Source organism: Scatophagus argus, chromosome 13 (genome assembly GCF_020382885.2).
Source record: "Scatophagus argus isolate fScaArg1 chromosome 13, fScaArg1.pri, whole genome shotgun sequence".
NCBI lineage: Eukaryota > Metazoa > Chordata > Actinopteri > Scatophagidae > Scatophagus > Scatophagus argus.
In genome coordinates, this window is record NC_058505.1 from 7,655,001 (window position 1) to 7,668,614 (window position 13,614).

Consider the following 13,614-nt stretch of genomic DNA (forward strand, 5'->3'; position numbering starts at 1 on the left):
CAGGGGAGAGCTGCCGTCCATTCAAACCCTCCTTTCATGTTCTCTGATCGAAACTTTCATTGGTTTGTTCAGTCGAGCTGAGAGTTGTTGTTGTTGTTGTTGTTGCTGTGGGATCATTAAAACAAGCAAACATCTGAAGTGTATTTTCCATATTTCTCACTGCAGGGAAACAGGCTTTGGTTGTGTAAATTTCCCCATCAGCGTGGTGACACCCAGTTGATTTTCACAGGGCCCAGTTTGAAGGTCAGTTTAATGGTCCATTTGTGTTTTGTATTCGTCTTGCTTCAGTGGAAGCTTCAAAACAAAGAGGGTCAGACAACGCGATAAATGAGATTTTTTTTATGAGTAAAACATGTCATTAAAAACCCAGTAAGTCTTTCAGTAAGCGTGGAATCTTTTTTATCGCACAACTTCATTTGCAAACTTGGCTTCACTCTTATCAGTATGGAAGGCAAACACTGTTGTGTCAGACCGGACTTGAAAATGCCAATTCTGTATCTGAAAAGCATTTTCTTGTCACAACACTCGAGAGCGGCATATTACTGCAACAATTCTCTTTCACACTTCCAGCTATGATAACAGCTTCAAGTGTCAAACATATGTCGGCAGGAAAAGCGTAGGAGAAAGTATCACAGAGGCAAAGGGAGGAAGGTATGCTGAACATCACAAGTTTTTATGTGTCAGGTGATGCTGTTTTTTTTTTAATATGTTGAATAAATGTGATAATTGCTCATGCAAAATCTCAGGACAGTGCACCATATTGGTTATGTTAAAGGTGCAAAAGCATTTGCTTTGCATCTCTGCTTACATTTGTGTAATAATGTTACGGGTGCAGCAGTTTTCTGACAGGCTGGTAAGTAACCTGCTGTGAAGTGATTCTTCCTCGCAGTGTTCAGTGGCACATAACTGGAGAAAACAATGACACAATGACAATAAGAAACATATTGCTAGAGAAATACAGTTCACATGCTTAAAATAAGTTTTCCTGTTGTTCCCTGTCCAACCAGATCAAGGGCACATGCAGCCAAGTGAGTGTAATTAACTTTTTCCAACTCATTTGGATAATCTCTCCCTCAGTTACCTTAGCTTGTGTGAAATTCCCAATTAACTATATCCCGACAAAATCACAAACAACGCCATGTGAAATTTCTTAATGAATTCCTTTGTCTCTGACTGGCACAGATGAGGCATGAGAAAGGCACATGTACCGGCGAGCGTATTAGATAGGCGAGCCCATGTGATGGTGCCCGTTCACGGCTGACAGAGCGTTGGTATCCTCGGGCATGGCTGCCAAGCTGCCAGTCTGTGCCGTCACACCTTGCTGCCTTTAAAGATTGCCCTGCAGAGACGGGGAGGGGGTAACGGAGGGCCTCACGTTTTTAACAACGCACAGTCTGGCAACCCATGAGGGTTTACGACTCAGGATCGGTGCCAAGAACTGCCCACCAGAGAGATGGGGGGTTGAGGGGAGAGGAGGAGAAGGAGGAGGATGCAAGGAGATATGGGGGTGGATCACACACACACACACACACACACACACACACACACAGTGTCAGCCCTCCTTCAGTCACATTCACGCAAGGTATGTGTGTATGAATATGTGCATATATGTTGCCTCTATATCACCGTGTGTGTGTGTGTGCGAGAGAGAGCGAGACAGAGAGAGAGAGAGGAGAGGCATCTAGGCCCAATTTTGGGGGTATATATCCAACAACACAGTATGTCAAATCAATTCATCAAGCTTTCTCTGTGACATGTTATAGGAAAGAGAAAAATGTGCACACACACACACACACACACACTTTGCCTTTTCTCAGTAATCCACACAAATGGCAGTGGATGGCAGAATGTAAATGAGCTGGTTATTACACAGCAACGTTCATCAAGCTGAGCTGGAAAGACTTCAATGGCCCTGATGAATATGCATGCAAATTTGTTAATTAAGTTAATTATTCTGCTGAAAATTCATTTGTCTTCCCAAGGACATTTCTGCGATGATTTTAACATGTTTCCACCATTAGTCATGCACGGTGCTATTGAAAATCACTTCTGTTCACCTTTTGGAAAGTTGTGGCCAAAAGGGGGGGATAGAACACCTACAAATGAGGAGGAGGAGGGGCGAAGCAGGTAGAGGACAACATATCAGGGGCGTGGAGTGTGGTCGGAAGTAGACGGCAGCTGGTGCAGCCCGAGGATAAGGAAGGGTAAGCCAAAAAGCATGGTCTGTAGGATATTAGCTCGGTGGGTAGAGCAGGTAGAGTCAGTGCCAGGTCTGGGGGTCCAGTTCTCATTGGGACCATCCAAAAAATGCAAAGCACTTTGGACTAAAACTTATGTCATGTGATATTATGTGATGAAAGGCCGTGTCATGTTCTGAACTGTGGACAGAAATATGACTTCTGGTGTGGACGTAATACACTCTATACATAAATATATAAATGTATTGAGAATACAGCTCTTTCTTTTTAATGATGATCTAATCTCTAGTTTTTGTCCACAGAGATTTTAAGGCATGTTCCTTTACATTATTAAAAATCATGTCATGTAATGTCACTTTAAGTGTCTTAACTGATTCAAGCTCAAATGTTGTTATCTACCTAAAACTATCCTGCTAATTCGCACCCATAAAGACATCAAGAGTAGAAAGTCAGTGCTGATTACATGTTTGCAGTTCTGTGAGGCGAACATGAAGCTGAGCGAGATGTTTGTGCACTGAAATGTAACCTCTGATGTGAGGATGATACTAGAAGTGAAGATGAAATATAATGAAATTAAATAAGATAAAATAAAATAAAATGTTCAGGGGACGCAGCTATTTGCTCTTATGGGAGGCCCTTTGCATACATTTGGCCATTTGAATTGTTATGTTATGTTATGTTATGTTATGTTATGTTATGTTATGTTATGTTATGTTATGTTATGTTATGTTATGTAGTCTCATGGACCTTTTCCTTGTCCACAATCTTCCTCCAATCCTTAGTGCCACGAAGTAACCAAAAGAGCTGCATGAAATAGTTGCAGTAGTTGCTGTTCCAAGCAACGCTAAAAGTGAAAGTTGTTAAGCAAGAGACATTGAAAAAAAAAAAAAATTAAAGATACAAAACAAGCCAGATGGGAAAAATTTTGCAGGAAACATCAGGACGCACTGCTTGATACATCAAATGGCCAGCCTTACAAGAGGCAGCTAAGCCTTTGCAGGAGGCCTAGTTTGACTATCCAGATGTTTGATTTGTTAATTAAGTCTCCATGTTAGTTAATCACAGTGTTTTTCTATCTGACAACAGCAGGTAAGTAGAGGAGGATGACCCTAAACTATGGAGATATGGTGGTGTGGGATAAGCAGAGACAGGCAGCATTTGTTCTTTGTGTCTGAAAACACACCAGTAGCCCCACAGTAACAGGAGGAAATACACTGAAAGCAGCGAATCTCTTCTGTGGGGACTAATCTTCCTGTCGGTCTATAAGGTACAGTGCATCTCTGTGTTCCTTTTTTTGTGACTGACATAGATCGGATTGTGATCAGTAATGTGGCCCCGTAAAAATGAAACTAGCAGCATAATGCCAGTACCTACGTCCCCTCTAGTGGAGAAATGTGGTACTGCACTGTGGCAAATGAAAGGCCAGGATGCAGCATAATAAGTGCTTTTTTTTTTTTTTAATCTAACATCCTTGACAGAAACATTTTGTAAGAACAAGTACGTCACCCTCATGGGTTCACAAAGACGTGTGCATTTGCACATATGTGTGAGGTAAGGGTGTGAATCTAAGCCTTTTATTTAAAATACTTTATCGCCATGACAAATTCAATCAGGACACGGTGCATTAGTGAAATGTCATCCATGCTGGTGTGTGTCAGGCGAGGATTAAGCCGTCTATATTTGTTCACTAAAACAGTTGTTTGTAATGATAAGGCTGACACGCATTTCCCTGACAGTCCAGATTAACAAGTAATAAGACTTTATTAGCAACATGCACAAAGCACACACACATTCACACATTTGCAAGGCAACAATTAAATTCACATATGGTCGGAGTAATTATCGTTATATATAACTGAAATTAAAGGGAAGATATCGATGTGGAAAAGGAGGCTGAGTTGCCCCGGAGAAAAGAAGAGCAGGGAGTGAATGTTAGGGCCAGGGAGGGCTAGCAGAAGAGACTGCATAGGAAAACAGCACCAGCTGTTTAGCTTGTGGCTAAAAACTGGATTGAACAACAACATCATTTGCTAAGAAAATGATCTGGGAAAAGAGATCCCGACTCTGAGATAAGAAATGAGATGCCTTCAAATGCCTTTTCCATTTAAGCTGTGCGAGGTGGCTTTTTGGCTATATTGGCCTATTTTGGTCTTTCCTCTATGGTATCTGATGTTATTAAGATAAGATAAGATAGGATAAGATAAGCTAAGATTTTAATGTCATTGCACAACCATCTGTACCACGAAACTGAAGAGAGCCGCAGCTGAAGGGGCATTTGGGATTAAAAAGCAGAGTAAGCAATGAAAACAAGAATAAATTAAACACAAAATCTGACATCTTACATGTCAGTCATATAAATGAAAACAAAAATGAGGTAGTGATTGTACTGCACACATTGGATGTTATTGCACATTGTAGTTATGTGCACATGTTCAACAAAACGAGAAGAAAGTCAGTGGCTCATGTGGAAGCTGAGCGTCCCAACAGCCCGTGGATAAAAGCTCTTTCTTCAGTCTGTTTGTTCTGCCTTTGATATGAATTCTTAGTTTAAACTTTCTACATATTATTTCAAGTGCAGATTTAAAACAAAAGTCCAAAAGCAAATTTTAAATCCTTTTCCTACGAGCTGACACTCGACCAAAAAAAAAGCAAGATGGGCCCTAACACAAACTGAATCACTTCCTTCTCCAAACGCTACCATATGATATGATTTTTAAAAAAAACAAACAAAAAAGAAACACAACAAAAAGTGGGACGGCTGCTCCTCAAACTGCATCACACGAAACTCCTCTGCTCACAGTTCACTGGCACTGACTGCATAAAATCACATTACAGACTAAATTCAGGTCATTTTTTTAAAATATTAATTTGCACAAATAAGGTTATGATAGATACAGTCTGCAGTGTTTTGCTGCTATCGCTTGCACACACACAAACACACAGATAAAATTCGGCACAAAACCTCAGTGCCTGCGAGAGAATGTGTGAGCACACATGTGACTGCTCTGCCCTTGACTTGTATCCATTCATCCAAGCGTGCTGGATGGTTTAGTTAATTAAGCTTAATCTACCCCCAGAGACAGATATCAGTGCTGTTACAGTGGCCCACTGAGCTGTCCCTATACACTCGTCTCTGGACCCCCCGCGGAGCCATCAGGGTGGTGCTACTCAACCATGTTCAAGTACACTGACAGGGCTCCGGAAATACGACATTACATATTATAGAGTTGAATTATATTAAATTATAGAGTTGCTTTGGACCACAGCAGAGGGGAACAAAGGTTTTCTGAAATATTTTAATCACAGAAATAATACCACTAAATTACTTCACTGTTAGAATTTCATGCTCGAGTCATTTTAAAGAAAAGCACGTGGACGCCTGAGTGGGACATACTCGACTGGTCGTGCTTTTAATCACAAATATGCACTCGGTTGCATTATTTTATTGATCCTGCTGCTGAGAGCTAATTTGTTTATTCTGTGTCAAGCATAGAAGGTCACCCCAGAGGGACGTACTTCTCCGACATATTGGCTGATATCTGTAAAAGAAGAAGAGCAGGAAATAAATGATCCAGATTGAGAATGGCTTTATTTGCAGTTACAGTGGATGCACAAGGAATATTGTCTGGTTAATTGGTGCTTACGCGTAAAAAGACAGAGATTAAGCAGGTGTGGACAGAAATATAACATGCAGGTACTGCTGTTCGTAAGCACAAACAGTGTCCTGGGAATACATTTATTTTTTTAATCTAATTTTTGCTCAACGTAAAGTATATTTACACAAGTTACGGAAGAGTTTGAGTTACTTATGAGCAAGAGGTAACTAAAAGTGTGCTTGAATTATGACATAATCAAGACATAAAACATGAACAACATGCAATTAATGTAAGATATGTAGAAGACTCTTATTAGATTTGAATTCAATAATGTGCTTTAAAATATTTTATCATATATTGTATACATGACATCAATCTTTCTTATAGTGCTGTTACATTACAAGTTAAATTGTCTGGTCCACCCTGTACTCATTAGTCATTACCACACATTAACGTCAAAGCATGAGATTAAAATGAACATTAATCAAAATAACTACAAATCACACACATTCATGCTTATGATTATTTTCTCTTTTAAAAACTGACCTGAAGAAATTGTCACCAGCCTTCCTTGTATTCATTTTTGTTGCCATCTTGTGGGTTGAGTTGCTCAGTGCAGTAAAATCATCATAACAAGGTGATCGTAGTGCTGATTTAAGACAGGGACAATGTGTCAGTTGTTGTGCTGCTGTTATCATCATCACAGTTACTTCAGTTCTATTAAACTTTGGTCTCCTTTTCAGCTCATTTTTCTCCAAGTCTCAGTCTTTTTGAACACGATCAAACCAGTTCTTATCAGGCAGTATTCCACCAACAACAAGAAATCAGTTAGTTTCTGTTGTGGTCGGCTTGCTTATCTACAAGATAATCTACAAGACTCATGACTTTCATTTCTCATTTCTTTCCCTCTTTTACTGTTATTTTGTTGTAACTTCTTCCACAAACAATGACATGATAGTTTAGCAGCCATGTCAAGGCAAAGCTTTGACATCCAGCCACAGAGCAGATCGGAGGCCGAGGGTCACATCGAGGTGAAGGAACAGAGGATGTCAGATGCGGTTGCAGCCACTGCAAAGACACATTGTTTTTCTTTTAAGGAAAAGGTAATTGCTCTGGTAAAGAAGATATGAAGATATAATGTTAATGATAATAATCCCACATGAGTGAATGAATAAATAAATATCATGTACCTGTTCCAGGCTGTTAAAGATTATTCGGGGGGAAAAACATTAATGAAAAGGACAGAATAAAAGTCTCGAATAATACATGTGTATTCAAAACCAACCATCTTCTGTCTTAGATATGTAACTGACAACAAGTCAGCCACAAGACAACAAGAAGCACACAGTGTATCTGAGTAAGTGAACCATTAACAAATACAGTATAAGTATGATGACAATCTAAGGATGAAGCTAATATCATAGCTCATGCATAACAACATGACAAGCACCGTTTATAATAAACAGAAACTGGACAGTGGTTACTGGAAACGAAAAAGAAGGAAAAAAAAGACAACAGAAACAACCACCGGTGAAGCCACCACTTTGAGGAAGTGAAGTGTTATTTCTCTGTTTTTCTTGCAACCTTTGCATAAGGATCAGCAAATAAAATTCAGGCCTTTGTCAATTTGGGCAATTTCTTCCCTATTTAGATGTATTATAGAAAGTCTGTCTATTCAGCATGATCAGTTTAATTTCATATTCTCACGTCTCATTCAGTATTCTAATGCTTAAGTCAATATTTTAAGTTTTATGCAGCATTCTCAGACTTTTTGTTTCAATTTTGATTCCATATTCTCAACTTTTCCTATTTACTTTCTACATCAATAATTTGCCAGGTGATGAAATGTGATGTTCGACAAGTCAAAGAGATAAAATGCCACCTTGGAACATGCAGTTAGTGTGACTCGCTCCACGCACAGCTTGCTGTTGCTCTCAGCAGTTCTATTAGTATATTTAGTCTTATTAAGTCTTATTAAGTTAATGTGATTCCAGGCAGTCACTTTCCAAGTATGAAATACTTGCGCAGTAAAAGTCTGGCCTGTCTTGCCTTGTTGCAACAACTGAATGAAAAACAGAAGTATAGATTCCAGCTCAACTTTATTCACAAATGTTACAGTAAAAAATGCAGCAATGACCACTATTAAGGGCTGAGAAAGTTCAGCCATGACATTTCACTCATCATCATCACTGTCATCTGCTCTTTTTACTTTTATTATATTTTACTTACACATTTAAATAAAATATCAATAATATTGATAATGATACATTAAACAGATCTAAACATTTTCAATAAAACATTCAAAGCATGAAAAATTAAACATGAAATCAAATAAATACAAACTACATCACAGAAAACAGAACGAATGTTGCATTGTGAATGTAAATGTCTATTTGGCAGGTGCTTCCAACAAAACTGCAGAGTTTTGTGCACAAAAAGCTACGTTCTGATTAGCACCAGTGCACTGGCCCGTGCCTCTATTTTCATTCTTCCTCTTGAAATTCTTGCAACGCAAAAGGAGCAGAAGATGTTTGCGAAACTTTTGTGAGAGCATATACAGCAGAGGGTTCATACAGCAGTGAGAAAAAGCAAGTATACGACAAACAGAGTAGGCAACATACAACGTTTCCTTTGCATAACAGCCCACGGGCTCATACAAACTCTGGATGAGTAGCACAATATTGAAAGGTCCCCAGGAGATGAAAAAGGCTGTGACAATACAGAACACAACCATGATGGTCCGGCGCCTTTTTTTGTTAGAAGTTTGCAAAGCTGTCTTGAGGATGGCAGCATAGCAGAAGACAATGATTACAAATGGGACGAAGAAAAGCAGCGACACTTGGAGATAATATCCAAGGTTGACATCAGAGCCATCGGAGGGATCTTCACACACAGAAACGTCCCATTGAGTTTCCACCTTTACTTTGATAGCATCACTCACAGATGCTGCAATGCTGATGACCCAGGCAGCTACACAGGCGGCTATCGCGCACATCTGCCTCTTCGCAGGGTTGTTTGGCCAGCTGTACAGCACCACTGTTATGAAACGATCCACAGTCATGGCAGTCAGCAGAATGGTGCTACTGTACAAACCAACGATGTATGCCGCAGTCAAAAGTTTACAGGCAATTTCGCCAAAGATCCAGTGGTGCATTTGATAGACAGCCCAGAACGGAAGTGTGACAGTGAAGACCAAATCTGAGCAGGCCAAGTTCAAGATGAATATATTTGTGACATTTTTTAGATCCTCATAGAAGACAAGAACACATAGAAGGAGAGTGTTGCCTGTGACACTGAAGAGGAAGATCAAAATGAAGATGGAACCGCTGATGGTTTCAAAGTCAAAAAAGGCTTCACATAAATACTCCACATGACCACCAGTGTCCATACCTCCGTCACTCATTTTCTAGGAGACATGAGCACAAAACTGCTTTTCATAAAATAACATAGACCGAACATAGAGAGCAATTTGTCATCAAAAAAAAAAGAAATTCATTGTTAAGTTTTTAAATATGGAGAGAAATAGCTTACCTAAAAAATATGGTGAGCAATTACAGGAATTCCAGTCCAAAGCCACTTAAGCTGAAGACTGACTGAAACGTCTTCTGCTGGTTTTGTCAAGAAAAGGTTGTGATATAGAAGAGCGAACTAATGGTTCCTCTTTTTGTTTCACATTAAGTCATTGTTGCTGCATCAGTTTTCCAGTTTAAACTAAGAACATACTTTGAGTTCAAGCACGAAAGAAAAGTGTCAGAGATTTGGTTTTTAACCTGAAAACAGCAGTAAGGTTTATATACAATTCAAAACAAAGGCACTCCAGATCTTAAATTGGGAGATTTTTATTTCACTGAAAAGCATGAAAATAACAATGGTGATCGAGAAATGAAATGATAAATGAATTCAAAGGAATCTTAGGATAAAATACTCTCTTGAAAAGAAAACACCACTCACATGAATGATTAAAAGCGAAAATATAAAATGACTGATCCGACTGATTTACACAAAAAAGCAAAATAATCAAACTTAATCACATAAAATTATATTATCAATAATACAACGTATAATCAGTTTATCAACATGTATTCAAAATCACACACATACACAGAAATAGAGGGCTCGTTGCTCTGCGACATTATACTGCAGAAAGTAGCCACAGCAAGACGGGTACGCTGCGGCCATGCATGGTTAGCTACAACACTCAGGTATGTGGTGGCATTGGAACTATGATCTATTTAAGTAATACTGCCCTCTTGTATGTTATGGTTCTTCAAAAATACAGTTTGGCTGAGACATTAACACGAATATGCATGCAGTGACTGAAATATGACAATAATTCACTGTGTTTGTTGAAAATAGCACAATCCTGTTGCCGACTTTCTCAATTGGAACCAGTGGACACGTACGTTAAGCTTAGCCAGTGTGCACATTACATGACGGGCACGAGGATGGTTTTACTTCTGCTCTCTGTATCGATTACATTGAGACCTCTTCACCACTTGTTTGTGATGTGATTGTGGGTCGACTTTGCCGACTGCGGATGCTGCTCCTGTTGTTGAAGTCCCAGCTCTTCAGGATTCTCTTTAAGTGGTTTTTGAATTTAATGCCCATAAACACATAAAACACAGGGTTGAGGCAGCAGTGGGAAAAGGCTAAAAGTCTACTAATGTAAAAGGCGTAATCAAGTGTAATTAATATTTCACAGTTTCTCTTCAAAGTCTTTGAGTCGGCAGCAGGTTGGGGCCAGGAATACATTGAATGCAGAAATATTACTATATTGTAAGGTCCCCAGCCCAGGAAGAAAACAACCACGAGAGCAAAAATGAGTTTTAAAGTTTTGCTCCTTCTTCGTTGGGCAGTGGGGCGCAGCAATCTGCACATGATCTGAGAATAGCAAAAAATGAACACGACTGAACTCACGAGGAAGAGGACATTTTGCTGGTAGATTCCCCATAATTTCCAGAAAGAATTCATGTATTCACAGTAATTCTTTTCCAGGACTTTGGTGAAGATTAAGGCTGGGCTGGAGACTAGTGCAGCCACTGTCCAAATGACCAGAGAGACAAGGACACTGCTGAAGCCTTTGCTGGACACAATGTCAGACAGAGGATTCATGACAGCTACATAACGGTGAATGGTCATCAGGATGAGGAGGATACTGCTGCTGCAGAAGCCAACATAGAAGACAAAGCTGACTATTTTGCAGGCAGGTTCCCCTAAGGTCCATCCAGACCTGTGGTAGTGGGCCCAGAAAGGCAGACCTGCGGTGAAGAGGAGATCCGATATAGCCAGGTTCAGGATGAAAGCGTTGGTGAGGGATTTGAGATTCTCATACTTGGCCAGAATCACAATGACCAGGATGTTGCCGAACAGACTGAGGATGACCACGATGGAGAAGAACACCGGAGTGAAGACTGCTCCATGCTGTATGATGTTTGATCTGTTACACACCTCATCGCTACCGTTGTTGGTATAGTAATCGGAGTAATCGTCTGTGGTCATGTCGAATGTTGAGTCATAATAGTCATCGTAGTCTGAAGTAGGTGTGACTGCAAAGTCTTCAGTTGTAGCCATATTTCTTCAACAAGAAGAGAAAGTCTAAATTTTAAGAAACAAAATCTTTGTGAGAGGGATAAGTCAAAGGGGTCAGATTACACAGACTTAATGAAATAGGGGTAGAAGATTGCTTTACATGATTTTTATAAATTTCTTTCAACACCTCCTCAGATACATCAATAACCTGTTTTTTATCATTATCTTAATGCATGACTACATTTTCTCAGAGACATGTCATGTCATCATTTTTCTTTTATTATCTTAAAAGGTTATTACAAAAAGCTAATTTTGTCAATGCTATATAACTGTATTTCACTTATTTATAGAGGCCATGTTGGTTTTATCTGCCTAGGCTTTGAGATGTCTGTCTTTAAGGTGTCTGCCTCCAACACAGTGCAACACAAGTGCTTACATTTTTGTTTGGGGCGCTCACAAATTTGAATAAGATATGACTGAGCATTTGCAGTTTATAAAAAAATTTAGTTATCAAGATATTAGCACATTTTAATTCAAATTGCTAACACTGTTACTATTAGCATTTCGAATATTGTTTGTCAAATGGAATACATGACATCGACTTTTTCCACTTCAACACTGCTTACTTGAAAGAAGTGTGAGAAACAGACAATCAGAAATTTAGCACCATATTTGGGTACCACTCTGGTATTTTAGTTTCCTCATTCCTCCTCAGTTTGAGTTGCTGTAAGGCTGTCATATGCTGTGAAATATGTGCAACAAAACACCATCGCCTCATGAGGGTCCAGGAAGGATAACAGAATTTGTTCCTACTTTGGCAAAGAAATCTCAGAAAATCTTCAGTCCTCATGTATGGCACCTACACACATGATAAACTGCTGACTGGCAGAATGTTTTTCCAGAGTTTAAATAGTTCAGTAACAACATCCTCTCTCTATCAATAGTGTTTGCATTACTCTGGAAAATCAGCTGTTTTTTTGCAGAAAATATTCTCAGTGATCTAACTTCTAGTTATCTCCATTTTGCTCCAAGGATGCTGCAGATGCATGCTAAGAGTTAAGATTAAGCCAGCCAAATAAAACCAACAACTGTCATTGTTACATTTCTACCACTAGAGGTAAGTAAGAAAGTAATTATATTGTAAATATGAGTGAACTGGCCCTTCACATGTTTTATTTCCCTGTACTGTAAACCTACACTATTAAGGAAAATGCAGGATTTTTTTCTTCTATTTCTTACTGTTTTTATTACATTGACTGGAACTATGTAGTCATTACATCCACATTATACATATTTCAGTAAAACAAGCATTGGTACCACTTTGTATGAAGACCAAATCCGTATGTATGTATTATGGGAGCATTTGTGTATTGTAAGGCATTCAGAATGCATCATAAGTTGTCATTGTATGTGATTAGTAATGTATATATTGATGCATTCATAATAATACATGCTTCATCATAATATGTGAATATTGTGTAGTGTAGTAATAGAGCATTACTAATGCATTATAAGACACCATGAATACCCCATAGTGCATTATAGATGTGGTCTTCATACAAAGTGTTACCCAAGTATTTAAAAATAAATAAATAAACACTGTAAACTTTATCCAAGCTATTTCAGTACTGGCTGCTGAAGTTCCTGAGAGATCATCATTATTATAAACAACTGAAAATGTGGAAATATACTGTACCTGCATAAGGTCTGTGCACACACATCAGAGTCCAGCAGATATCACTGGAGAACTGAACTGGGAATTGTTCCTTAAGTATAGACCACAAAGGTGAACAGAAATATCAGTCATTGGTCATTCACACCCAGGATGTCTGTGGGTTAAACTGTTTTCAGCAACGCATGCAACAAATTGAGTTCCCATCTCACACTAGTTTTTGCCATCCATTTCGCTTTGGAAGTGTATTTCAGAATTTCAAATGTATTTCATTTTGCATGATGAACAGATGCAACAGTAAAAGTAAACTATTTTAATTTCTCAGTTTTTATTGTACAACTCTGTCAACAAAAATAGGACAAGAAAGGAGGAAGCATTGCTGTAAGTGTCACACAATCTCCTTTATACCTTAACCAATGTAAGTAGAGATATTTTTTTATTTGACAGTATATTGCAATTAAAAAATCCTCTAATATCATCTATCACTCATAATTAATCTGTGTATTGAATAGTTAATTAGTAGTTTAGCCTATAAACTATATTACCTGTCAGAAAAGGTAAAAATTCAATCAGAATCAGAATTCCTTTATTTATCCCCAAGGGGAAATCTTTTAAAAGT

The 13,614-nt window shown here is 38.7% G+C and overlaps 2 protein-coding genes across 3 annotated transcripts; both read right to left on the bottom strand.

Moving 5' to 3' along the window:
* Positions 1-7,026: 7,026 nt before the first annotated feature.
* Positions 7,027-9,462, bottom strand: LOC124069888 (chemokine XC receptor 1-like). Of its 2 annotated transcripts, none has more exons than XM_046409386.1 (2): positions 9,326-9,462; positions 7,027-9,221 (listed from the first exon to the last, which is right to left on the bottom strand). In XM_046409386.1, exon 2 carries the CDS (start codon positions 9,195-9,197, stop codon positions 8,184-8,186), a length of 1,014 nt encoding a protein of 337 aa, XP_046265342.1. In that variant the 5' UTR covers positions 9,198-9,221; positions 9,326-9,462; the 3' UTR covers positions 7,027-8,183. The 2 variants fall into 2 exon arrangements, with proteins under 2 accessions (XP_046265342.1, XP_046265341.1); XM_046409385.1 differs by having other exon boundaries at positions 7,028-9,200.
* A 166-nt stretch (positions 9,463-9,628) lies between these two features.
* On the bottom strand, positions 9,629-13,104 carry xcr1b.1 (chemokine (C motif) receptor 1b, duplicate 1). The gene is made up of 2 exons (XM_046409384.1): positions 13,020-13,104; positions 9,629-11,389 (listed from the first exon to the last, which is right to left on the bottom strand). Exon 2 carries the CDS (start codon positions 11,363-11,365, stop codon positions 10,268-10,270), a length of 1,098 nt encoding a protein of 365 aa, XP_046265340.1. The 5' UTR covers positions 11,366-11,389; positions 13,020-13,104; the 3' UTR covers positions 9,629-10,267.
* Between the last annotated feature and the right edge of the window lie 510 nt (positions 13,105-13,614).

Coding starts and splice junctions, on each gene's coding strand:
- LOC124069888 (XM_046409386.1), bottom strand. CDS start 9,197: ATGAGTGACGGAGGTATGGACACTGGTGGTCATGTGGAGTATTTATGT.
- xcr1b.1 (XM_046409384.1), bottom strand. CDS start 11,365: ATGGCTACAACTGAAGACTTTGCAGTCACACCTACTTCAGACTACGAT.